This window comes from Callithrix jacchus, chromosome 3, assembly GCF_049354715.1.
Source record: "Callithrix jacchus isolate 240 chromosome 3, calJac240_pri, whole genome shotgun sequence".
NCBI classification, from domain to species: domain Eukaryota; kingdom Metazoa; phylum Chordata; class Mammalia; order Primates; family Cebidae; genus Callithrix; species Callithrix jacchus.
This window is the reverse complement of record NC_133504.1, coordinates 76,906,614-76,933,287: the sequence shown is the minus strand read 5'-3', so window position 1 is coordinate 76,933,287 and position 26,674 is coordinate 76,906,614. Positions and strand designations below refer to the sequence as shown.

Here is a 26,674-nt window from a genome sequence, read left to right as displayed (position 1 = left end):
TATTTCCCACAGTCCCACACATTCATTCCTACATCTGTTTAAAATGCTGGGGACAAGTTACTGTCATCAGTATATAATTTAACTACATTTTAAATAAAGATAGCTGTATAAGCAAAATTTAGTTGTTTCTAAGATAATCAATTGAATGTTTTGAAAATTCTCAAAGATAGGTCTATAAAAGACATGGCCAAATTATATGAGGCAAAACAATTATAAAAGATAGGTGAAAATCACAACTCTAGAAGGATTCTGCACTTAGATTACTTTGCAAGAGTCTACTCATACTACTTTAAAAAGAGTAAAACTGGATATTGAGTGGTTATAAAAAAATATGACAGCAAATGCTAATGAGAGAACCTATACTTAGAACCCAAAAAGCTTTGGTCATAGATGAATAATTGGTAAATACACATAGATTTATAAAACTTAAGGTAAAATAAAATGTCTGAAGTATCAAGTCTATGATCCCATACTGGGGCCAACTTTTATTAACAACATGAATTGGTCCATACCAAATCAGAAAAGAGAGTATCAACTAAATTATTATATAAGCAAGCCTAAGGAACAGGCCCCCATACATGCTTCCTAACCATCTGTGCTGATCGTATCAGAGTCTTTTCCATGCTTATCTGTATTTATTTAGCTGAATCTCCAACTAGGTTGGAAGCTCCATGGGGAAGGGATTATATACCCAAATTGTATTAGTCTGTTCTCACACTGCTATTAAGAAATACCTGAGACCAGGTAATTTATAAAGGAAAGAGATTTAATTAACTCACAGTTCTGCATGACTGGGGAGGCCTCAGGAAATTTACAATCATGGCAGAAGGCACCTCTTCTGGTGGCAGGGAAGAGCATTAGTGCCCAGCACATGAGGAAGCCCCTTATAAAAACCATCAGATCACGTGATAACTAAATCACTGTCATGAGAAAAGGGAAGGGAAAATTGACCACATGATTCAATTATCTCCACCTGATCTCTCCCACAACACATGAGGATTATGGGAACTACAATTCAAGATGAGAGTTGTGTGGGGACACAGTCAAACTATATCACAAATTATATATAAATTATAATTCCCCAAATATTCATTTATTCCATATTGCATGAGAATTAGCTAAACACATAAGTCCTCTCCTCTCCCTGCCTCCTCGCTTCCCCATGAGCTTGTGAGCCCCCTGAAGGCAGGCACTATATCATATTCACCTTTGGACAACCTCAGTACCTGATGTGACACTTTGCTCACTGAAGGCTATCAACAAAGTATCTGCTGAATTGAATCAAAATGAGAAAAAAGTATCATTTCCTTTTGAATTAGTAAGACAATAAAGGCAAGAATGTCATTCAGAAAGTAGAATGAGCTACAAAGGGGTTGCAGAATAAATTTCCTATTCTCAACAAATTTTTAAGAAGTCAAAAATTGTCCAACAGTTGAGAGGATGAGAGAGTTTCAGCCATATCTTAAAAAAAGGTTAGACAAGCAACTGTGCTCCCTGGAAAGAGAACCAGAATTATGGCAAGCATACCCCCACTTGATATACAGAAGCCTATTAGATAACTGAAAGTTCATTCAAATCATTTACTGCAGCATATGATGTGCAGAGTGTAGAATATCCACACACAGGGCTGGTCCTTCCCTCCTGGATTTTATATGCCCTCAGTGGAAATAGAACAAACTGGTTAAATAACAGTACAGTAGTCCCCTTCTTATCTGCACTTTTGCTTTCTGCTGTTTCAGTTACCCTTGTCAACACTGGTCCAAAAATATTCAATGACAAATTCCAGAAATAAACAATTCATGAGTTTTAAATTGTGTGCCATTCTGAGCAGTGTGATGAAATCTAATGCTGCCCTGCTTCATCCCATCTGGAACAGGAGTCCACCCTTTGTGCAGTGTATGACATCCATTCATTAGTCACTTGGTAGCCTTCTCAGTTATCAGACTGACTGCCATGTGTCACAGTGCTTGTGTTCATGTAACCCCTACTATTACTTAGTAATAGCCCCAAAGTGCAGAGTAATGACGCTAACAACTTGGATATTCCAAAAACAAGTTGTACAATGCTTCCTTTAAGTGAAAAAGTGAAAGTTCTTGACTTAATGAGGAAAGAAAAAATATGTAATATGCTGAAATTGATAACATCTATGATAAAAGTGAATCTTCTATAAAATTTTGAAGAAGAAAAAGAAATCCATGCTAGTCTTGCTATTGCACCTCATACTGCGAAAGTTACAGCCACGGTACATGACAAGTGCTTAGTTGAGATGGAAAATGTATTAAATTTGTGGGTAGAAGACAGGAACAGAAGTGTGTTCCAAGTAATTAAAATCAGGCTTGGTACTATTCAGTTTCAGGCATTCACTCGGGATCTTGGAACATATCCCCCATGGAGAAGAGGGGATTGGAAAGAGTAAAAAGGACCAAAATAGTTGTACAGAGAGTGGTGGTTGCAGAATTTTTGGAGGTAGTTTCATGATGATGTTTGAAACTCACTCTGAACCTGTGAAAGCTAGATAAGTCCTAGACAAAATAAGATCAGTAGGGAATGGGTTCATTAAAGTGGGGAAAAAAACATTAGCAAAGTCAAAGCACTAAGAAAAATAGATCCATGCTATGGAGAGCAACAAACCTAACTAAAACATTGGTTATTACAAGAAACTTGTAAGTGATCAGACTAAAAATGTAGCTTCAACATGTGGAGGGACTGAAAAGTCAGGCATAGCTTAAACATAACCTATGGATTGCACATTTGAAGAAAACCAGCTGAAAGCAGCCTATGAAAAATGTTCAGTTGATCAATGTGATGGTTAATTTTATTGCATTGCATATTTGTGTCCCCCCAAAATTCATGTTGAAATCTAATTCCCCACGTAATGATATTTAGAGGTGGGGTCTTTAGGAGGTGATTAGGTCATGAGGGTGGATTGCTCATGAATGGGATTAGTGCCCTTTTAAAGGGGGCCCTGGAGAGCTCCCTTGCTCTCTTCCTCCTCATGAGGTTATAGCAAGAAGACAGTTGCCTATGAAACAGGAAGCAGGCCCTCATCAGATAAGTGAACCAGCGGGCACCTTGATCTTGGACTTCCCAACCTTCAGAACTGTGAGGATTACATTTCTGTAGTTTATAAGCTACCCAGCATATTCTATTTTTGTTTCAGCAGCCTGAACAGACTAAGACAATGCGTCAACTTAACTAGGACATAGAGTGTACAGATATTTGGTCAAATATTATTCTGGGTGTTTCTGTGTAGTTGTTTTTAGATCAAATCAACATTTATATCAGTAGACTAAGTAAAGCAGATTGCCCTAAAATGTGTAGGTGGGCCTCATCCAATCCGTTGAAGGACTGAATAGAACAAAAAGTCTGACCCTCCTTCAAGCAAGAGAATTTCAACTATCAGCAAGCAAAGAATTGGGCTTTTTCCTTCCCTCAGACTCAATTATCAGGTATTTCTGTGTCTCAAATCTGCTTGCCTTCGGACTGAAACTATACCATCATTTCTCCTGGCTCTCATGCCTTCAAATACGAACTAGAATGACAAGTCGACTTTCCCAGTACATCTTCTTGCTGACTCACCTGCACATAATCCTTCAATGTCAACAATTTTGAATTCTATGATTGTTTTCACTTAACTAATTTGAAAGTAGTTCTGATAAAGATAAATCATTTTAAAAAATTGTTGAGCACGTATGAGCTCTTTACATTATTCCTAAAGAGTGGAGATAGCCATTAATCAACCACCAAAGAAATAAAAATAACCTGATGAATGTGAAGACAAAGAGCAACACGGTGCTACTGAAGTATATAATAGAGAGCTGACCTAGTCTAGAGTTCAAATAGGAGGAACCTAGTAAAGGGAAAATGTGGGGGGAACGGAGGGGTGTGTGTGTGTGGGTGTGCACAGGCATGTTAACAATATTTGAAAGACTTAGAGTGAAGGTAATATGGTTTTGTTGTGTTCCCACCCAAAACTCATCTTGAAATCCCACATATTGTGGGAGGTAACTGAATCAATAGGTCCAGGTCTTTCCCATGCTGTTCTTGTGATCATGAATAAGTCTCACAAGATTTGATGGTTTGAAAAATGGGGGTCTACCTGCACAAGCGCTAGCTCTCTCTCTCTCTCTCTCTCTCTCTCTCTCTCTCTCTCTCTCTCTCTCTCTCTCTCTCTCTCTCCTGCCACAATCCATGTAGGATGTGACTTCCTCTTCCTTGCCTTCCACCATGATTGTGAGGCTTCCCCAGCCATGTGGAACTGTAAGTCAACCAAACCTCTTTTTCTTCCCAGTCTCAGGTACATCTTTATCAGCAGCATAAATATGGACTATTCTGCCCATGTGTCTATCAAATTCCCCAGGCCCTGGAAGTGACTTCCAGCACCATCGCCACCAGTCTACCACCAACATGCTCTGGAATCACCATTCTTGACTTTCAATCCAATGCTAGGTCTAAAGAGACTGGTTACTACAACTACCTGATTGTTATAAGGCTAGTGAAAAGCAAAATTGTAAAGAAGACCATATTCATGATTTCTGAAATCAAAAGAATGCAATGTAAAAGTAGAGATACTAACACATTTCATATTTGGCATCAGTAAATATTACACGTGGTAAAAACTGTGTGCTAACATACGTGCAATGATGGTCTGATTCTGTCCTGGCCTCCATGAACAACTTATGGTATGGCCTTAATCAGATCTCTTAACCAGTCTTGCACCTGGTTTCCTGAAGGATATATCTGATCTCTGAGGTGCCTGCTGATGCAAAATTTCAATAATTTGATACATTTGTATGATGCACCAAAGTGACTCCATTTGAAATCTCATTTCATAAGCATGGATAATCAAAGATTTTATGTTTGTTCTGTTTTGTTTTTACGTATTGACTGACATTCTAAGTGAAGCATTATCATGGAGTTTTCCTGTGGGTTCCAGATGATGTCAACAGAGTTAAAAATCATCAACTTTATTAAATAGCAATGTGCAAAGCATTTCAAAGGATTGTTAATATCACTTTTACATACAACATCACATTATTCCAATCAATGTCATGTTGCATGTGAAATATCTGAATCAAAGTAGGTTATACTTATAAAAGTTTAATATAAGAATATAAATGTTTGATAATGAACACTTTAAATCTGATAAAGTAAAAAACAAGTTACATAAATGCATGCTATATTCCAAAGTCCAGAAATGAGCATGGAATTAAGTCACTGAGGGAAAGTTCTCAAAAGTCTACTTGAGTTTACATCCTACTGCTTGGAGCATTGTAGGGTTAACCCTCAGCAAAAATGATTATGCCCTTTTTGTTCCTGTCTACTGTCTTCAAAACTATAAAATAAAACAGACATGTAATAAAACAGACATGTAAACCACCATAAAGTGTACACATTCAAAAGAAAGAGTCACAGTCCTGGCTTGGGGAGCTCCCAAGTCTGGGTTCCCTGAAAGACTGCAGCTCTTCTCTCCTTCTCTTCATCTGCAACACAGCAAGCAAGGGGCACATCCCAGTCCGTTTGTGTTATAGCTTTTTTAGCCTCGCCATTCAGTGGATCTCAAATTCTTGTCTTGCAACCAGGAAAAATGAGGTATGCAAACAAGTGGAAGGTGAGGAAGATGAAGAGAAGATTTACTGAGCAATAGAACAGCTCAGAGGAAGCCTGCATGTTTCCTTTTCACAGGCAGGGTATACCACAAGCATTCAGCTCCAAGCAGAGAAGGAATTCCTCTCTGCTAGGCAAGTCATTGCAACAAGCATTCAGTTCTCAGTGGAGAGGGGAGCTCCTCTCTGCAGCTGGTCATTCCATCACCTGCTCTGCTCTGGCTGAGTCTAAGGCTTTTGTGGGCCTCAGAGGTAAAAAGTGTGCACCAATTGATCCATAGGTGGTCATAAGCAGGCCCAGAAAAGGCACTACAAGTTCCCATTCTGGCCCACCAAACTGGCAGCCTGGCCCCCAGCCTTCAGTCCCTCCTTGGCCTGAAGTTGAGGCCTCAATGGGGACTTGCCCCCTTTCATTCAGGAGTCTATCTGCCTCCTGCCACCCTCCATGAAGTCCAGGTGCTTGCAACAAGAGGTACCTGCAGGCGACCACTGAGCTGCCCTCAGCCCCTCATTAGTTTCCAACCCCCCCACACACACTCATTGGTGCCCAAAGTCTGGAGGGGGCCGAGGTGGCAGATGACTGGTGTGTCAGCACCACCCCAAGTGTATGCACCCCCAGGTCAGGCTTTGACAGCACCTGGGCTCAGCCCCATGTTGCTCTGAGATCAGAGCAGGTGATGACAGCTGGAAGGAGCCAGGCAGTGGGAGTGGGCACTTCAGAGCCTGCAAGCAGCACAGGGAGGCCTGGGTCTACAGCACCAACTTGAGTGGTTGCAGCTACATTTGGGAGGGTGGGGCTGCTGCCTGCTCCTGGCTCCCATTGGCTCCATGGAGCATGCACCCCAGCCATGCCCCCTCACACACTGGGGCAAGGGCTCCAGGTCCTTGCCAGACCTGGGCCAGCATTCAGGGTAGGACTGAAACTGCCACAAGCTCTCCTCATTGTCCCTATGCTCAGAGACAGCCTGGGGCTCCCCCTCATTTGGCTCAGGGCCCTGATTGAGGAGGGGCTCCTCTGGGAGTGGATCATAGGCCAGCTGTTGGGAATGTCAGGCTTGGCAGTCACCCCAGTGTGGGGCAGACCCCATGTACATGGCCCTGGGCACCCCTAGACAGAGCCTTTTCCCAAGGTGTAGGAACCCAGCACCTTCAGCCAGGTGGGTACAGTGGCTGCATGGCTGGCTGCATCCCCAAAGCAGCCACTGCTCCTACCTCCCATCTCAGGCCCCCAAAGCATGGTCCCAGCTCTGTGTCCCATGACCAGCCCCTCCGCTCCATGTGCAAGCACAACACCACTCTAGACCCAGCTTTATCTTAGGTTCCCTCTCTGGAGCCATGACATGGGCCCCTCTCTATCCATTGCAGGTGGCAACTCTGCCACAATGGGACTGGCAGGTGACCCAGCCGGCCCCATCATGGTGGCCCCTAGGGCAGCAGGCTGCAAGGGGCTGTTCACCTCCTCCCTTTGCCCTCCCTCCAGTGGCCAGCAAGATGGCAGAGGCCACTCCAGACAGCCTGACACTGCCATCACTATAAGAATCTAATGCCACTGCTAATCAGACAGGAGGCAGAGCTCAAGCAGTAATTCTCACTCACCCATACCTCACCTCCCGCTGTGCATCCAGGTATGGGTCTATAGCACAGGGGTTGGGGACTCTGGTAAAAAAAAGACTAAAACTTATTCTTCCTCTCTTGCTGTAGTTTTGTATGCTTTAACAAATCTCTCCCTATCCTTGTCTTTTTTAAATCATGTGAGATTTCTACAGTGACTAAGACTCAATCAAAGATGATTAGATTAAGTTCTAAGGTAACATTTTCCTAAGGTTTTGTGATGCAGTAGACTTCTCAAAAAAATTATCATAGTGAAATATACTTGGCTTAATACAGTATAACTTTGCTATACAAGCTACACTGAGTATAGCATGTAAAGTACAAGATAATTTTATACCTTCTTTTGAGTAACGAATCAGTGATAGAATGTAGAACTTCACTGTTTACTTTGTATTGCTCAACAATGGCTGAACCTTTTATGACAGTCTATTCAGGCACTGAATGTAGTACAGTTTTCTTTGAATAGAAATTTCCCTAGACTACTCAACTTCCATTAATAAAGACCTACGTGTGGCTAGTTCTACTGTTTTGTGTTATATCCATTACATTTACTTCACTTTGTAATTTGTTTATTGACTTCTTTAATGCCAACCATAAAAGAATAATTCGAAACTTACCATAAAATGTATCTCCAATTTTGAAACACAAAAACAAAGTCATTTCCTTCTTTATGTTCATACACCAAAAATCTTGCCTGGCAACAAGTAGAATTTGTGCTCATTTTGGGTGTCTACATTTTAGTTTTAGCACTTAAAACACACACACACACACACACACACACAGTTGCTTGCTTGGCTCCATATATAATGAATGTTTCATTATATTTTCTGGTGACTAAAACATTTTTTAACATTCTTCTTTTTAATTTCTACCATACTTCTTAAATATTGTAATGATATAGCCCAGTTCCAGTATGTTTAATGCAATATTGATTCTTAAATACTAATCTTTCATCATTACATTTGTTAGGTATGATATCTAAGCACCCTAATACTTTGTATTAAATATTTCTTTTCCCAGTAGCCTTAGTTAGTTCATTTTTCTATATCTAGTTTTCTGAGTGAGTCCAGACTGAATTATCTGGCAGCCTGAATATCTGAATCAACAGAATATCTGAATTAAAGGCTCTGCTTATCTGTGGTTATATCTTTAAAAATACTTTTGACATTAACAATGAGGTGCTGTTGGCTGCACAGCAGTCTGGCTAAGATAAAACTACTTAACAGTAGACTGAAATGTGCACACACATACAAGTACATACTCAGCACTCACAGAGCAAAAATGTGACACTTTGCCAGACCAAATACTCACATGCACATATACTGCAGGCCAGAGTTCAAGTGGAAGCACTTGTTTTCTGTTATTTTAAAGGAAACAGATGTAAGCCTTTTCCCAATTTACAAGGTACATTCGACTAGGTATACCACATCAGGAAAGAGGCAGAAGAGCTGCCAAAGGAGGCCAGTTCAACAAGCACCTACTGAGCCCCCACTGGATGAAATGAACACTGGGAAACAAACATGACTGAAACAGACACTGTTCTTGAGAAACTCAGCCTAGGGATAGAGATGATGATGTAAATATATAGTTTATCTAAGTGTCATCATGCTATTAAGTATTTTGGATTTCAATTCTGGAAGTCTTGGGAATATTTCAAATTAACTATTTTTAAAATGTTTTAAATTTTAAAAGCTTTAAATTAAATGCTATAATTTAAATATGAAATTTAAGATTTGCCACTTTTCCCCCAGGACAATTTCACAAAATTTCTGTTTCCAGTTCTGCTTCATACTTTCACTATCACCAATCCTGTTACAACCAAAATCCCCAAATCAATTAGGAACAAACATTCTTCAGCCCTCTAGCCTTCTTTTGGTTAATGTTATGACGGTAGGCTTTGCTAGGTCACTAAAATATGGAAGGAATATGAGCCCCGTGGCTTCACAGTGGCTCATACCTGTAATCCCAACACTTTGGGAGCCCAAGGTGGGTAGATCACCAGGTCAAAAGATCAAGATCATCCTGGCCAACATAAAGAAACCCTGTCTCTATTAAAAATACAAAAATTAGCTGGGTATGGTGGCATGTGCCTGTAGTCCCAGCTACTTGGGAGGCTGAGGCAGAAGAATTGCTTGAACCCAGGAGGCAGAGGTTGCAGCAAGCTGAGATCGCGCCACTGCATACTCCAGCCTGGCGAAAGAGCAACACTCCATTTAAAAAAGAAAAAACAGAATATGAGCCCCATAAGGCTATGCTTTCTACAGACATGACTTTCTAATACCCAGCATTACCCATTCTGAATGAACATCTGAGAGCAAGCAGAATTCAGAGGATTTCTATAAGAAAAATTAGTCGGCTGGGTGCAATGGCTCAAGCCTATATCCCTGAACTTTAGGAGGCTGAGGCGGGTGGATCACTTGAGGTCAGGAGTTCAAGACCAGCCTAGCCACCATGGCTGGCAAAATCATGTCTCTACTAAAAATACAAAAAGTAGCCAGGCATGATGGTGTGCACCTGTAATTCCAGCTACTCATGTGGCTGAGGCACAAGAATAGCTTGAACCCAGGAGGCAGAGGTTGCAGTAAGCCCAGATTGTGCCACTGCACCACTCCAACCTGAGCAACAGAGCAAGACTCTGTCTCAAGATAAATAGATACATAAATTAATTAATTTAATGTAATGCCAATATCCTGCACAAGACCACTATAAATGAGCACACAGAAGGTGCTCTATAGGCCAGGCATGGTGGCTCATGGCTGTAATCCCAGCACTTTGCAAGGCCAAGGCAGAAGGATTGCTTAAGCACAGGAGCTCAAGGCTAGCCTGGGCAACAATGCAAGACCCCATCTCTACAATAAATTTAAAAAGTAGCTTGGCACGGTGATGCATGCCTGTGCTTGAACCTGGAGATGGAGGCTGCAATGAGCAATGATCATGCCACTGCATGCTGGTCAACAGAATGAGATCCTGCCTTTAAAAAAGAAGAAGAAAAGGAAGAAAAGGAAGGAAGGAAGGAAGGGAGGGAGGGAGGGAGGGAGGGAGGGAGGGAGGGAGGGAGAGAGGGAGGGAGGGAAGGAAGGAAGGAAAAAGAAAAGAAAAGAAAGAATCAGCCTGCACAAAACTTTTGTCTTTAAAAAATCTGAAAAGTTGCTTGGCAAAAACATATAATCATAAGGATTTTAACCCTATCCCTAATGTCACCAAACCACTACATCTAATAAAGATCTCAGCACACAGTACAATAAGACTTCTTCCTCACAGGGCATTTCTTGTGTCTCTAAAGTCCTTATCTTTCCAAAGCCGAGAGTGGCCACAAAGCACAGCAAGCACAGTGTCATCCACAGTAAACAGTACTCAAGTAGCCTAAGAGGATGCTTCCTGTGCAGGAGTTCAGTAGCAGGGTGCATAGGCCACTGCCGCCACTGGGGGCAGGCTCACTAGGATTCAGTCACTCCACACAGCAGGTTGTCTCTTGAGTACTGGATAATTAGTGAGAAGTCTTCTACATGCACCAAATTATAATAGATGCTTTGGAAAAGCTTTCTAAGAAATAAAATAGATTTTACTTTGTTTCATATATAGAAGAAATTATAAAGACAAAATCTACACACCTGGCAGGAGTGGTGATAATGAAAATTTAAGTTTACTGTATGAGCACGTTCAGGTATACTTTGTTTTACTGCACTTCTCTTTATTGTGCTTCATAGACATCACATATTCTACAAATTGAAGGACTAGGGCAACCCTACATTGAGCTACCTCACAGAGCCATTTCTCCAAAGCATGTGCTTATTTCATATCTCTGTTACTTTTTGAAAATTTTAGCCAGGCATAGTGGCTCATGCATGTAATCCCAGCACTTTCAGAGGGTGAGGAGGGCAGATCACCTGAAGTCAGAAGTTCAAGACCAGCCTGACCAACATGGAGAAACCCTGTCTCTACTAAAAATAAAACATGGTGGCATATGCCTATAATCCCAGCTACTCGTGAGGCTGAGGCAGGAGAATTGCTTGAACCTGGGAGGTGGATATTGCAATGAGCTGAGATCACACCATTGCACTCCAGCCTGGGCAACAAGAACGAAATTCCATCTCAAAAAAAAAAAAAAGATTGTAATATTTCAAACTTTATTATTATTATTGTTATTATTGTATCTGTTAGAATACCCTGTGATCAGGAAACTTTGGTGTGACTGTTGTAATTGTTTGGTGGGCCTCCAAAAACCACATCTATGATGGCAACCTTAACTGATAAATGTGTGTGTTCTGACTGCTCTACCAGTGGCCCTTCCCCCACCTCTCTCCCCCTTCTCAGGCCTCCCTATTCCCTGAGACACAACAATATTGAAATTAAGTCAATTAATTACCTACAATGGCCTCTATGTTTTCAAGTCAAAGAAACAGTCATACATCTCTCACTTTAAATCAGAATCTAGAAATGACTAAGCTTATGAGGAAGGCACGTCAAAAGCTGAGACAGGCTGAAAGCTAGGCCACTTGAGCCAAACAGTCAAGTTATAAATGCGGAGGAAAAGTTCTTGAAGGAAATTAAAAGTGCTACTCCAGTGAACACACAAATGATAGGGAAACTGAAACAATCTTATTGCTGATATGGAGAAAGTTTGAGTGGTCTGGATAGGAGATCACACCAGTCACAACACTCTCTTAAGCCGAAGCCCAAACCAGACCAACACCCTAACTCTATTCAATTCTAGGAAGTCTAAGAGAAATGAGGAAGCAGCAGAAGAAAGGTTGGATGCTAGCAGAATTATGAGGTCTAAGGAAAGAAGCCACAGCTATAACATGAAAATGCAAGGTGAAGCAGCAAGTGCTAATGGAGAAGCTGCAGAAAGTTATCCAGAAGATCTAGCTAAGATATTAATAATTAAGAAAACTGGCTACACTAAACAACAGATTTTCAATGTAGATGAAATAGTTCTACTGGAAGAAGATACTGTCTAGAATTTTCATAGCAAGAGTAGAAGTTGACACCTGGCTTCAAAGATTCAAAGGACAGGCTGACTATCTTGTTAGCGTCTAATGCAGCAGGTGACTTTAGGATGAAGTCAATGCTCATTTACCATTTGGAAAATCCTAGGGCCCTTAGGAATTGTGCTAAATCTACTCTGCCTATGCTTTATCAATGGAATAACAAAGTCTGGATGGTGCACTGTCATCTGTTCACTGCACAGTCTACTGAATATTTTAAGTCCACTGCTGAGAACTACTGCTCATTTGAGAAATTCCTTTCAAGGAGAAATTTTGACTTTGAAATATTATTTCTGAAACACACTTCATAAGGCTATTGCTGTCATTGTGATTCCTCCAGTATATCTGAGCAAAGTACATTGAAAACCTTCTGGAAATGACTGATATTCTAAATGCCATTAAGAACATGTGTGATTCATGAGATAAGGGCAAACTATCAACATGAACAGAAATTTAGAAGTCAATTCCAACCCTATGGATGACTCTGAAGTGTTCAAGACAACAGAAGAATAAGTAACTGCAGATGTGATGGAAATGGCAAGAGAACTAGATTTAGAAGTTGGGCCTGAAGATGTGGCTGAATTGCTGTAATCTCATGATGAAATTTGCATAGATGAGGAGTTGCTTCTTATGGATGAACAAAGAAAGGAGTTTCCTTAGATGGAATCTACTCCTGGTGAAGATGCTGTGAATATTGTTGAAATGACAACTAAGAATTTCAAATATGACATAAATGTATCTGATAAAGCAATAGCAGGGTTTGAGAAGACTGACTCCAATTTTTAAAGAAGTTCTACTATCGAATGCTATCGAAAAGCAAAGTATGCTACACAGCAACTTTTTGTGAAAGGAAGAGTCAATTGATGCATCAAACTTCATTGTTGTCTTATTTAAGAAATTACCAAAGCCACCCCAACCTTCAGTGACCACTGAGCAGTTAGCAGCCATTAACATCAAGATAAGACACTTCACCAGAAAAAAATTCTAACTCACTGAAGGCTCACATAATCGTTAACACGTTCTAGCAATAAAGTATTCTTTAAGGTATGTGCATTTTTAGACTAATATAATGCTACTGCATTATAGACAACAGTATAGTGTAAATATAACTTTTACATGCACTGTGAAACCAAGAATGGTACGCTCTTTTACTGAAATATTCACTTTCTTGGAGTGGTCTGGAATGAAACCCAGAGCATCCCCAGGTGTGTAGAGGCTAAGTGTTTTGCATATGTTACTTCATTTAATTTAATCCTCACAACAATCCAATGAGGTAAGCATTATTACAATCAACTCATGAAGAAGAGCAGTTTTAAAGAGCTTTTTACTGCCATGGAGGTAGAGCTAGATCATCACCTTTTTAGTCACAGTATCTCCAGTGTGCGGCATGGGGCCTGACATGTAACAAATGCTCCATAGCTATCAGTTGAATAAAGGAGTTAAGTAACTTGCTCAGCCAGAAAAAGTCAGAGCCAGGAATCTACTTCAGGTCCGTTAGACAACAAAGCTCATGCTCTTTCTACTGCCTAAAACTGCCTTTCTTAACGTTATCCAAACTGGGTTAGGTTCTGCATTCTTTCTGATTCTGTATCAAGTGCTTGCCTTTTCCATTCACTCTAGGCTTATTCCATCCTCCCATAAAGCAAATTCTCTCCACTGATCACTGTTGTAGCCGGCCTTGAAGATGGATGTCTCAACCTCTGGGATGTCTCAACTCCTGGTATCCAGACCACCATGTAGTCCTTTCCTGCACTGTGCCAAGGTTGGCCTATGTGACTAATAGTATTCAGTAGAAGTGATGCTATGGAACCTTATTTCCAAGATTAGGTTGTAAAAGTTTGCAGCTTACCCTTTTTCTCTCTTTTTTTCTCTCTCTCACTCACTCTTGCTCTCACTTTCTCATCACCCGCTCTGGGATAAGCAGGCTGTCATGTCCTGAGCAACCCGAGAGAGCCCATGTGCTGAAGAACTGAAGCTTCCTGCCATGTGAGAGACCATGGACACAGAACCTCCAGCCCTAATCAAGTCTTCAGAGACTTCAGACTTCAATCAAGTTTTTGCTAGCTGACCACTTGACTGCAACCTCATGAAAGTCCCTGAACCAGAACCCCAAAAATCCTCAACTAAGTTGCTTCTAAAGTCCTGACCTTTACAAATTGTATAAAATAATAATGCATGGTTGTTATTTTAAGCTGTTAAAATTTGGAATAAATTTGTTACAAGAAATAGATAACTAATATGACCATAAATACAACAGATAAGGCAGGCTACATGAAAGTCATTCTGAAAAATAACTCAAAAGTCATACTCTAATAAAAGTGACTGACAGAACCTTCATAATAGTCAAAGATTAGGTTATAAAAGATTCTGTTTTATGGCTGGGTGAGACATAGACACTGGGAAGCAGGATCGGTCTTCAATAGAAGTAGAAAAGGAAACTTCCTCTATGATTTCTGGAATGAGAGGCACAGAAAGTCCCACCTAATTAAAAATTTCCCCTACACCTAACCTGATAGGCTCTGATTCTGAAATTCTACTACAGTGTACTATTATAATAATTTCAAGAGATCTAAATGTCACCTTTCTCACATTTTTAGCACATTAGCTAGCAGCCAAAATAAGGCAAGAGGAGACAAAAGGAAAAAGAGACAAGAACAGATGTTGCCTAGGCATGACCTGTATATGAAGAAGAAGCAGGTGCAATGCTTTATAATGAATTAAGGACAGTTTGGGAACATAAAAAATCAAGGAACATATAATATAAATAACTTAAAATATATACTCTAAAATTAACCTGGTTTAAAAATGTTCAGCAGTTTCAAAAACATCTAATACCAAGTTCAGAAACATGAAAGGTTTTCTTTCTAAACAGTATCTCAATTCTAAGGTATTAGAACAGAGGGGTTAAAAGAGTGGACAATGAAGACATATACCCTGGGTTGAAGTTCAATCCAGCCACTCACTCACTGTGTGGTCTCAAGCAAGTTACTTAGACTCTCTTGTGGGTCAGTATCCTTATCAGACCATGGAAGATGAGATTTATATGATAATATCTTTATCATACAATCATAGTAAATAGTTAATAAATAGATTAATAAATGAATAGCTACTTATTGGCATGCAGAAAGCATTCAGTAAGTATTAGCTACCATCATTATCATTTTAATGATTAATATAGATTTCAACTTTACCACTATATATAACTTAAGGATATTTCTACAAATACATATTTGCCCTGTCAATAAACTGCAAACTTAATGAAAATAATATTGATAAGTAATAAAATTCCCTGACATATGGCCAAAGTAGGGAAGGTATTTAAAATCTCACAGGACCAACTGGTTGCATTTTTACTTTAGTTTAAAATTTTACTCTAATAAAACACAAAGATGTACTTTACTAGAAGGTAACCTATTAGAAGATTGATCTGCAAGTTATTTAGATGTTATTTTTTAGATTATTATTGAAGAAAATCACTAGCAGTTGTACTTTACGATTTTGTGACAGATTCTTAAAAATATGGTAAAAATATCATTTGTATAAATCTGGTAGAAAAAAAAACAGGAATAGGAAAGATAGAGAACTGGAAGATACCATAATTTCACCTGTAAGTAATAAATCTTTTTGGTATTTCTTTTTGTTGGTTGCTTAGTTGGTACTGCTGAATTCCATATCAACATTATTTATTATTCCTGTGGATCTTGGTAGCTTGGTAGCTCCTGTGGAGCTTGGTGACAATGGAGAATGTCTTATCTGTGCTTGAAAAACAACGTTGCTTCTCTCTTTAGCGAGCCACATGTGATTTTCCAGTTTTCCATATTTAAATTTCACGTCACCAGAGAAGACCCCAGGATACATTGCCTATGATTGCCATCCTGAGGCAAGGCAGAGAAAGGAGGTTCGATAATCTGTGATGAAATAACTGCTGGTAATGAGAATTCTAAACTGACATCAGAACTGGGGCAGAGCTGTGAGAGTATCTCAGCTCAATACCCAGAGCCTTCTCACCTCATTTACACCATCCTCACATCCTGATACACCTCATGAAGTGCAAGAAGACCCAAATGTTTTTATCTTTTCATGTAAATTGATCATGTATAGCAAACAGTCCCAGAAAAGACATGCCTGAAAATATGTGCTTAAGAATATGAGCCGTAGCACTCCATCTCTGAAATATTCAAATAATTAATAGTTTCAACTGTAAGTGGTATAAATTATTCATTTTCTATCAAAAGATAGAAATTTTTAAGAGTCTACAAAATACTAACTAGGTCAGAAATATTTTTAAGCTACATATACATTGTTTTCCTTTAGTGCAACAAAATCAGCATTTAATAAGAATCACTCACTTCTTATGGGGCTTAAGAACATTTTAGTTCATTTTAAGCCACAACTTTCACATTTAGAATTTTCTAGTCATAGCTGTAAACTTTTCAGAAGTCTGAACAGTTAAATGATTATTCTGAAAAGTGTGCATATGGGAAGAACTGTTTGCTTACTAGATCCCTCTTTGATAATTCAGATACTTAAGTTATTATTTCCAACGCAAATTTTCTAAAATCAAATAAATTGCAAAACTAGAAATATAATCATGTCTCCAAGAAGGAGTTCCAATCTTCTGCCAAAACAGACCTCAACTTCATAATCCCTTGTCCAAAAAAGTTGGACCAAGTATTGATGTTTTCCACCAAGCAAGCCACATAGTCACAAATGTTTCTCATTTACTCCACTCCTGGGATACACAGCTCAAATAAATAATTTCCTGAATACCCCAAATTTCAGATGCAATTTGGAATGCAAGTGATTCATGTTATGCAGGAAACATTGTGATCTTCTTACCAACTCAGTGTTTCTGGAATGCAACCTTCAGGAGATCATTCCAACCAATTAGAAGGCTGACATCCCTTTCAGCCATGTGACCCAACGATTATGCTCTCTGCCCTTAGCTTAGATGTGATTTGGAACCCTCAGCAATCCTGTACTCCAACTACTGTTCAAAACAAGAAAGAGTTACCTCAAGGGAACCAGCAAAGACCCTACTGTGATCTATAACAAAAAACATGGTGGCAGTGCACTGCATCCCCATCAAAAAAGTGCAAAACAGTGTTAAAAGAAATTAAAGGCCAGGCACAGTGAATTATGCCTGTAATTCCAGAACTTTAGGAGGCTGAGGCAGATGGATCACAAGCCAGGAGTTCTAGACCAGCCTGACCAACATGGTAAAACCCCATCTCTACTAAAAATACAAAAATTAGCCAGGCATGGTGGCACACGCCTATAATCCCAGCTACTCAGGAGGCTGAGACAGGAGAATCACTTGAACCCAGGAAGCAAAGGTTTCAGAGAGCCAAGATCATGCCACTGCACTCCAGCTTGGGCAACTCCATCTCAAAAAATAATAATAATAAAGAAAGAAATTGAAGCCACGGTCACTGCTCTGCACCAAAAGCCTCTCAGAGTAGCCTCCGAACATACTTAGATTCTAATTCAAGAGTAAAATTTCAGTGAGCCTTCCAGTTACATGAGTCCTTTTCTAATCCCACCTCACTCCCCTTGTTAAGTCACTAACAATTTATTGGAGTACCTGTCAACTTTGGTGATTTATATTTTCTTTCAAGGAAAAAACACAGTCGATATAGAGGAAGAAAAGTACTGCACTGAATGTACTAAATGAACATAAAAACTGTAAGTCTTTGACAATGTGATTACTGAAAATGGTGAAAGATCAAGGTATAAACACTTACTGAATTGTTTTCCATTAACTAAAGGGATCATCACAAGAAAAATATTCAATTAAGGGGAACTCCTAAGCAAGGATTACCTAGGGGAATATAAGATGAAACTCATAACACTTTGAAAGTTTAGGCAAAGAAAGAGACCTACTGATTCTACAGAAATAACAGAAAATAGGAAGACTTTTCTCAAATGGAAGGAATATGGGGAAGGCTAAAATCATGGAAAAGAAAAAAAAATCTAACATAAAGAATATTCTCCACAATCACAATAATGGAGAACCTACCAAAACAATGAATTGACTTAAGGTAAATTCATGGCTCTATAGGCAATTTTGATAATAGTAACATTTACAAAGAAACAAACTGAGTCTGTAAATTAAAATTTGACATAAATGATGTTCCCATGAGATGAGTTTGCCTCAGAAAGCCATGAAAAAATATATAAATGCATAGAAAAAAATAAAATCTACATGTTAATTAAAAAAAATAAGATCAGTTTAAACTTGTGGTTGGATCAATGCCCATCATGAATAATCGGAAATGTGGCTTGAATATATCTGGCTGTTAGAGATCCTATTTTCCATCTCACCTCAGTTGTTTGATAAGAGTCATCTCTCATGTATCCATACAAGAAGGGATACTAATCACATTGATTATCTAATACTTATTTGTACTGAAAAAAACTGGTTAGATGACATTAGGAAATTAAATAGTCTAGATGACTGTTTTCTAGTTACTTGAAAACTTGAATCTATGAATTTTCCTTCTTGCTGTTGATTTTATACTGAGAATTGAATGAAATCAGTGTAATTTCAACAAATTGTCAAACTATCAGAATTTCTATGAATAAATGACCACAGGTATATGAAGCTTCTTGAATAGTGCACATGGTAGATTCTCAAATACTGTTCATTTCTTATTCTTTTCCCTTCCCCCCCTACTTTTGCCAACCAGAGCTTTACTTCTTTTTCTGCAGTTTAGGATCCAGGAAGATGAGCTTTTACACATAATCAGTCAATTCTCTGCCAGAATTTAACATTTCCTTCCTCTTTTGGTCATCAGATCAATGTGTTCTAACTGTAGGGTTCCTCTAAAAACTGCATCATTTTCTCTTCTTGCCTTAATTTCCATTGAGGGATCACCTAACTTCAGTGCATACTTTGTATCAGAACCTAATGTTTTGTCCAGCAGTATGCTAGCATACTGGGAAATGGAATTCAGTAAAACATGATTCCCACCAGTGATAGTTAATTTTATATGCTAACTCGACTAAGCTACAGGATGCCAGAGTTGGTCAAACATTATTCTGGGTGTTTCTGTAAGGGTGTTTTTGGAAAAGATTAACATTTAAATCAGGAGACTTGAATAAAATATACCGCCCTCTATAATGCAGGTGGGCCTCAACCAATCATACTTAGCCCCGAATGAAACAAAAGGCTGACCTACCCCAGAGTAAGAGAGAATTCTCCAAACAGCCTGCAACCTGGAATACTGGCTCTTCCTGCCCTATGGGTTTCCAAGTGGGATATTAGCTCTTCCTGGTTCTAAAGCAGCTTCTGGCCATTGGACTTACACTGGTACATTAGCAATGCAGATTTTAAATTTACCAGCTCCCATAATCATGTGGGCTAATCCCCTATTTTATATACACACACACACACACACACACACACACACACAAACACACACACACATATATACACATATGTACATACACACACATATATATACACATAGACACACATATACACACATACATATATACACACATACAACCATATATATATATGTATATATCTTTTTTATATTAAAAAAAGGAATATAAGGATATATATCCTCCTTTTTTGGAGTCATAGTCTTGCTCTGTTGCCCAGGCTGTAGTGCAATGGCATCATCACGGCTCACTGCAGCCCTGACTTCCTGGGCTCAAGTGATCCTCCCACCTCAGCCTCTCGAAGTGTTGAGATCACAGATGTGAGCTACTGCACCTCAGTTTCTCTGTGAAACCCTGACTAACAAACCACCTCCAACAAGCTCAAAGCCTAGTCAAGGGGAATATCCCCAAGTAAACCTTTTCCATAAAGCCTCTCCCAAAGAGTAACACAAGGTACAGTATTATTAACCAAAAAACTGTCGAACAAATAATACTATGAAACATTCACTGAATGAAATAAAAGCACCTGAAAGCAAGATCTGTCAGTGACAATATCAGACTATGTAATTCATTCCCTCAGGAATTCTCATAAAGTGAGTGCCCTGATGTTAGTTTATAGCTAGGCTTGCCCTTTCCTACATATGCTGACTAGATGAAATTTCTCTGCTTTTATGACTTAGTTACTGTTATTTGAAGCAGGTCATTTGGAAAGAAATCCAAAACAGGGAGTACAGTTATATATTAATTCATTCCCCCCTCACAGCGCATAGTACAAATAAGAAGCAAATAAGCTCACTTGAATGGCAGCCAAGTTCTTCTGCTCCTGAGATGGTGCCTCATGAACGAAGCGAAGCCAATTGGAGTGCCGTGGGTTGGTAGCATCCAAAATGTACAAAACTTCTCCCTTACTCCCACGAACCTGAAACATTAAAGGATCCTGAGTTTACAATGGAAGTCAGAATATTAGCTTTTAAACACATCAAGGTTAGAACATGATGTTTTTTCACAAATATATACCTTTTTATTGATAGGTGATAAATAAAAGATCAACATGCCTTCTTCTCTTAACCACATGTATAAGTAGAGCCTACTATTTCATTTGGCAGATGTCTAGATGACTCACAATTGCAATGAACTCTCAGAAGCATCATGTGTTGATAGCTGTTTTCTGGTCAAAATTATTTTGCTTCGTAGGTATATTCCAGTATATGTATTGCAATTGCAATTGTTCATAGAATAATCATTATTGCAACCTTCGCCTTTTCTCCAAAGAGAAGAGTCATACTGCTTATTTCCCAATTGAGAGCGGTGGAATTGGAGCAAGCACTTCTATTTCTCACTGGATCTGCTTACTGAATCATCTCCATAAAAGGAGAACTTGCTCATCTAGCCAGTGAGAATCTGACATCAAATGAGACAAAATGTCATGTTCTTTACCATTGAATGAATGAAACAGTTTCATTTTATCCTTTCATGTCCCACTCACAGATTGCTGAGAAAGACAGTGGGCTCTCTGGTTTTTGTCTCAGACCAAATGATCTTGCTGCTCAGACCTACTCTACATTCAACTAGAGAGAAGAGGGGAGTAACTCCCAAAGCAGGTAGCTCATTGGATATTCCTGAATCCAAGTTGTTTGAAATCTAGCTTCTCCAAAATCCCTGCATTATCAGTTGCTAGGCACTTTCCCAGTTTATTAAACTTACATACCAATCTCCATTCAACTTTCATTTCATGTTTCTATTCCACTGGAATCCAGAAAGGGAGGGAGAGGAGTGATTAGCACTCCATATCTCCAACACCAAGTAAGTAACACAAATATACAGGTTACAAATTCATCTTGGCAGACTTGATAAGAATTCTAGATTTCCAAAACTTTGTTTGATAAAATAAAGAAAAATCAGTCCAATAAGGTGTGCATTTTCATGATACATCTGGATAATCATTTGTTCATTCAACAAATAATTATTGGGTTCTTAACGGCTGAAGGTATGAAGAATCTTTCAGTGAACAAGACAAAGCCCCAGGCCAGATGGCACTTAAAAGTAAACAAATGTAAAATATAATTTCATTTAAAGATGAGCACTATGAAGACAACTAAAACAGAGCAGGAGAAAACAGAACTAAGAGAAGGGCTGTATTAGATGAGGCAGTCAGGAAAGCTCTTTGATGAGGTGACCTTAAGAGTTCTGAAGGGAGGGAACCAGCCAGTAGAGGGCTGGGGGAAGACTGTTCCCATGAAGAGGGTGCAGCAAGGGAAAGGCAAAGAGCAAAAGGCCTTGGGTTTGGAAATGAATCAGGTGTGTTCAAAGAACAGTAAGAAGGCTATGGGGCTGGAACAGGAGGGGCAACCGAGAAAGTGGTGGGCGTTGAGATCTGACAGATTGGCAGACACCAGATCATGTGGAGACCTACAGCACAGGAAGCCATCTAGACAGTTACTTTGAGTAGGTACAGTTATTTTTACCCAAAAACATTTTAAAAACCATCTGTTACATGCACTGCAAAAACTGATAGTTCAAGATTCTTATATATAATACCCAGGGAAGAATACAGTTTGCCTATTCCTACTATCTGACATATTGCCATGTTTCTCAAACAATTCCTATTTTCTTAAATGCCTAAGGATCCTCAATAATCCTTTAAAAATCTCCTTTATGAAATGCCAGACAATTGCTGGGAAGCAAGAATTTCATTTTTAATAATTTTTAAAAGAGCAATTTAGGACTATAAAGACCTCATATTTATATACTTAAGATGCTTATATGTGAAGGGATGGGAATTTGTAACACTTCTCCTTAAATAGCAAACTCTCACTGAAAAGATCTGCTTTGGGAGGTGCCTGAAAATTGTCCTGCCTCCCTACTTACCCTTCAGAACACTCACTGCCCACTGGGAAATTCCAAAAAAGTCCAGCAACACTGATATGATAGAGAGAAAGTACACTCTAAACCTATCCCTTAATGGGCATGCCAGTTCACATTTCTTTTGGCAGAGTATACAAATAATTTTAAATATTTGGATATAAAGTCCTTCCTTTCAGGTACCCCCACAGCTATAGAACCAAAACTGTTTATATTGACAAACAGCTAAATTGAGCATAGCAGGTGGCAATGCCACCTCATACTTGAAAGAAAAATCTTCTCAGGAGAACTGACACTGAAAATCTGTAACTGTAACTGAAATACACACAACCCGGCTAACTTTACGCAGTGAAACACAAATGGATTTGTCCAGGGCATATCTCAGTTTGAGAGAACAGCACTACTTAGAGAATAGATTATGGCCCTTCTTAATCATACACTTGTCACTCGGTAGTAAGCACAAAATATATCAGATGTGTTTAACATTTGGAATTCTTTTTTCAAAGATATGAACTATAAAATATTTCTGTGACTTATTACAGTAAGAGCATTTGAGTTTTTACCAGGGGCATTGTTTGTTCTTTGTGTATTTCAGTCTTTTCCCAGGCCCTTTGGCCCCAGCTATGTTCAATTTATTGAGTATTAGTAACTTATTTTTCTTTTCAGTCCATTAGATACATGTACTTCCTGGCTATCACTTTCTCACGCAATATTCCATCTTAAGGGAAATACATTATTTGATTTTTTTACTAAAATTGTTCTGAAATGTTATTACTTTTAATACACAAATTTTTGTGCTGATTTATTTTATTCTCGGAACAATGCTATCACAGCCAGCAATATACTACGTTACCTTCATATTCATATTTGAAATAACTTTCTTTGTTCATTAACAGAATCATTGCCCATTTTATTCCAAATATGCTTACCCAAACAACTTTAAAGTTCTTAGATAGTCTTTGTTCTCTGGGGCCTACCTGTTTTCTCCAGCTTTCAAGTGGCTGGCTATTTCCTCATTCCATCAGTCTAGTCTTAACACTCCACCAAAGCTGGTAGATTACCTGTGCACACGCCTTTTATCTCACTACCCTAACCACAGCATTCTCCTTGCTGACATTCCATCTCAAAGAGACATCCACAAGTAATCCAATCCATCTTTCCTCTTTCCAGAGACACCAAATCAAAACAACTCCAGACAGCTGGCTATTATTAAAGTCTCCATTTATCTATTTTAATTTGATACTGAACCCTGAGGTAATAAATAGAATATTTTTTAAATCTAAGGAATAAAAAAGATTGAAAATTCCTCCTAGTACCATGTTCCAACAACTCGCTAACTTTTGCTGCCAAAGTGTATTATGCCCCTATCAAAACTTAGTCTTACAAACACCGTCTTCTTTTATTTGAATTTTCTTGGAAATGAAGTGTATTTGGTTACTGTCTGATTTACTGCATACCTGGGGCCAATGATGAAGTCAACAGTCTCATCGTGTAGTAAAAACCATCTGTCCCAAATCCTGCTTGATTTGCATAGGCTTCTTATAGTAGTTACACAGAAAAGTTAGCTAAAGTAGGAAACAGGCCTGGCGGGTGGCTCATGCTTGTAATCCCAGCACTGTGGGATGCCAAGGCGGGCACATCACCTAACATCAGAAATTCGAGATCAGCCTGGCCAACATACAGTGAACCCCATCTCTATTAAAAAAATACAAAAATTAGCTGGGTGCGATGCCACATGCCCATAGTCCCAGCTACTTGGGAAGCTGAGGCAGGAGAATCGCTTGAACCCAGGAGGCAGATGTTGCTGTGAGCCAACGCCACTGCACTCCAGTCTGGGCAGCAAAGCAAGACTCCATCTCTCAAAATAAAATAAAGTAGGAAAGGGAAAGGTACCCTTATGTGAAAATGAAAACTTTTATGCTTCTATATAGTTGTCCATATCTCTATGACTTTGCCACTTTACATTTAATGAAATTATCCCCTTATGGGAATGTGGCAGGGGCTAGCCTTTGTTAAATGCTACTGACATCACTTTTCAAGTATCTGAGAGAAAGAATGTGCTGGTCATTGCTACCATGTATCCGTACCTTTTTTTCAGACTAAAGGTTCACAACATTGAGTATGTCATAGTTGATTTTGTGTTCCCACTCAGAAAAAGACAGAGAAAACCACAAAAAAAATTCAGCTCAATTAGAGAAAACCCTAACATGTAAATAAAAGAAGAAAGTGGAAATAGGGAGTCAATACAAATCTTTTCCTAAATTTGAATATTTTATTTGTTAAACTGGGTCAACTACAGACAGAGAAGCTCAATTATTATTTAGATGGCTAATATTCAAAGAAGAGTCTACAATGTTGCTTACTCTATCATTTCCCTTCAATCATTTCTAACGCCTGAGGAATTTTATACTAACTATGTACATTCCATCAGGATGCCAAGGGCAAAGCCAATCAGCCAGGTTTGCCCCCTAGAAGTGGCAAAATGTAACTGATAAAATCTGATTTAACATAGAGTAAAATTTAATGGCAGTCAGTCAGTTCCAAAAAAGACAGCAATAACATCCTTAATGAGAAGTTACAATATGCTATGTTACAGTATTTATTTATTAAATAAAACATATTTCCTTTCTTTCAATAAGGCTCTTCAAAGAAAGTAGTTTTAAGCACTAATATTTAAAATATGGATGTCTCTAGAGTATAAAATGCCATCACACTTTTGTATTTAAATTACAGGCATTCTTTCTGTAATTGTTTTTAACTAAAGTAAGGCTACTTGCCTTGCCTTCAGTGTTTAATTATCCAGACTTCACAATATCTTTAGGAGCACAAAAAACAAATGTACTCAAGTAATCAATTCTGACAGCACACTGTTGTCAGATTTAAACCTAAGAGAGAGACACTTTCAGAAATCAGCAATGATCATAGTTAGGAAACTAGTGATCTATGGTTTCTGAGGAAAGGGCGTGGGTCCCGACCCCTTGCCCCCTGCCGTTGACTGTTCAAAGGATTCTCTCTAAAACTGCTTCTGTGCTTACAAATGCACGTGCGCGCGCGTGCACACACACACACACACACACACACGCACATACCACTGTGGCTTATCTACTTTTAACTCCCTTCTGCCTTCCCTCCCTCTGCCTCCCATCTGCCAATTGCTATCTGATAATCCTAACCCATGGATTCCCCTACCCTCATATGGGAAAGCAGATAAGAGAGGAAATGCAGGCTTCTACAGATCCCTGTTTCTTTACTATATAACATCCATCATATAATACATATTAAGTTAATACTTAATATTAAAGGACTGATGAGAAAAATAAAGTCACTTTTTTGGACAAATATTTAGCCCCCTAAATATTTCAAGTGAAAGAAAATCATTCCAGAGTGGTACAGATGCTAAAAGGAATCAAAAACCTAGATGTCATCCAGGGCTCTGACTACATCATTTTGGGTGTCATTTCCTCCCCATGAACTAAGCCGTGATCACTTGACCTCTAAAATGGGTGTAACAGTCTCTGCCCAGCAAACTCACAGAAACTGTGAGAGTATCAGATGAAATAAGATGCATGACAGTTCTTTATACCAATAGGTATTTTGCCACCACAAGGTATTAGTAAAATGAGGAAACTGGACCAAGGTGGCTATAGACACCTTAAATATAAACATTCTGCTTTCAATGGCACAACTGGGAACATATATGCCATGTAACCTTCTTTCTGTGTGTGTGTATGTTTTTTTCTTTTTTAGAAACAGCATCTGTGTTGCCTAGGCTAGAGTGCAGTGGCACAGCACCATCATGGCTCACTGCAGCCTCAATCTCTTGAGCTCTAAAAATGATTCTCCCATGTTAACCTCCCAAATAGCTGGGACTGGGATTCAGATGCATGTTACCTTGCCTGGCTAATATTTTATTTTTTGGGGAGTCAGGGTCTCCCTATATTGCCAAGGCTGGTCTCAAATTCTTGGGCTCAGGCAATCCTCCTGCCTTGGCCTACCAAAGTGCCTAGATTACAGGCATGAGTGATGGCATCCAGCCATGTCAACTTTGTCAAGGAACAAACATGAAGGATATATTCTACTCTTCAAATCCAAATACATATTTAAACAGCCTCTAATTGAATTTTCTAAGGTAGTAGCACACCCAGCAGTCATTTTGACTGAACCGACACACTTTCTTATGCCTAACTGAAACTCCCTGCTCTGTGACCCACTGCCAGT

The 26,674-nt window shown here is 39.1% G+C and overlaps 1 protein-coding gene across 8 annotated transcripts in view; it reads right to left on the bottom strand.

Annotated features, from left to right (window-relative positions):
• PRDM5 (PR/SET domain 5) overlaps nt 1–26,674 on the bottom strand; it is a 238,092-nt gene that overhangs the window by 133,016 nt on the left and 78,402 nt on the right. For 7 of the 8 annotated variants that reach the window (XM_002806650.6, XM_035293034.3, XM_035293035.3 and 4 more), the window contains exon 3: nt 20,391–20,513. In XM_002806650.6, the coding sequence (XP_002806696.1) occupies nt 20,391–20,513 (123 nt within the window). Of the gene's footprint in view, nt 1–15,810; nt 16,104–20,390; nt 20,514–26,674 lie in introns of those variants that run through there. The other variant, XM_035293037.3, reaches the window with a different exon arrangement.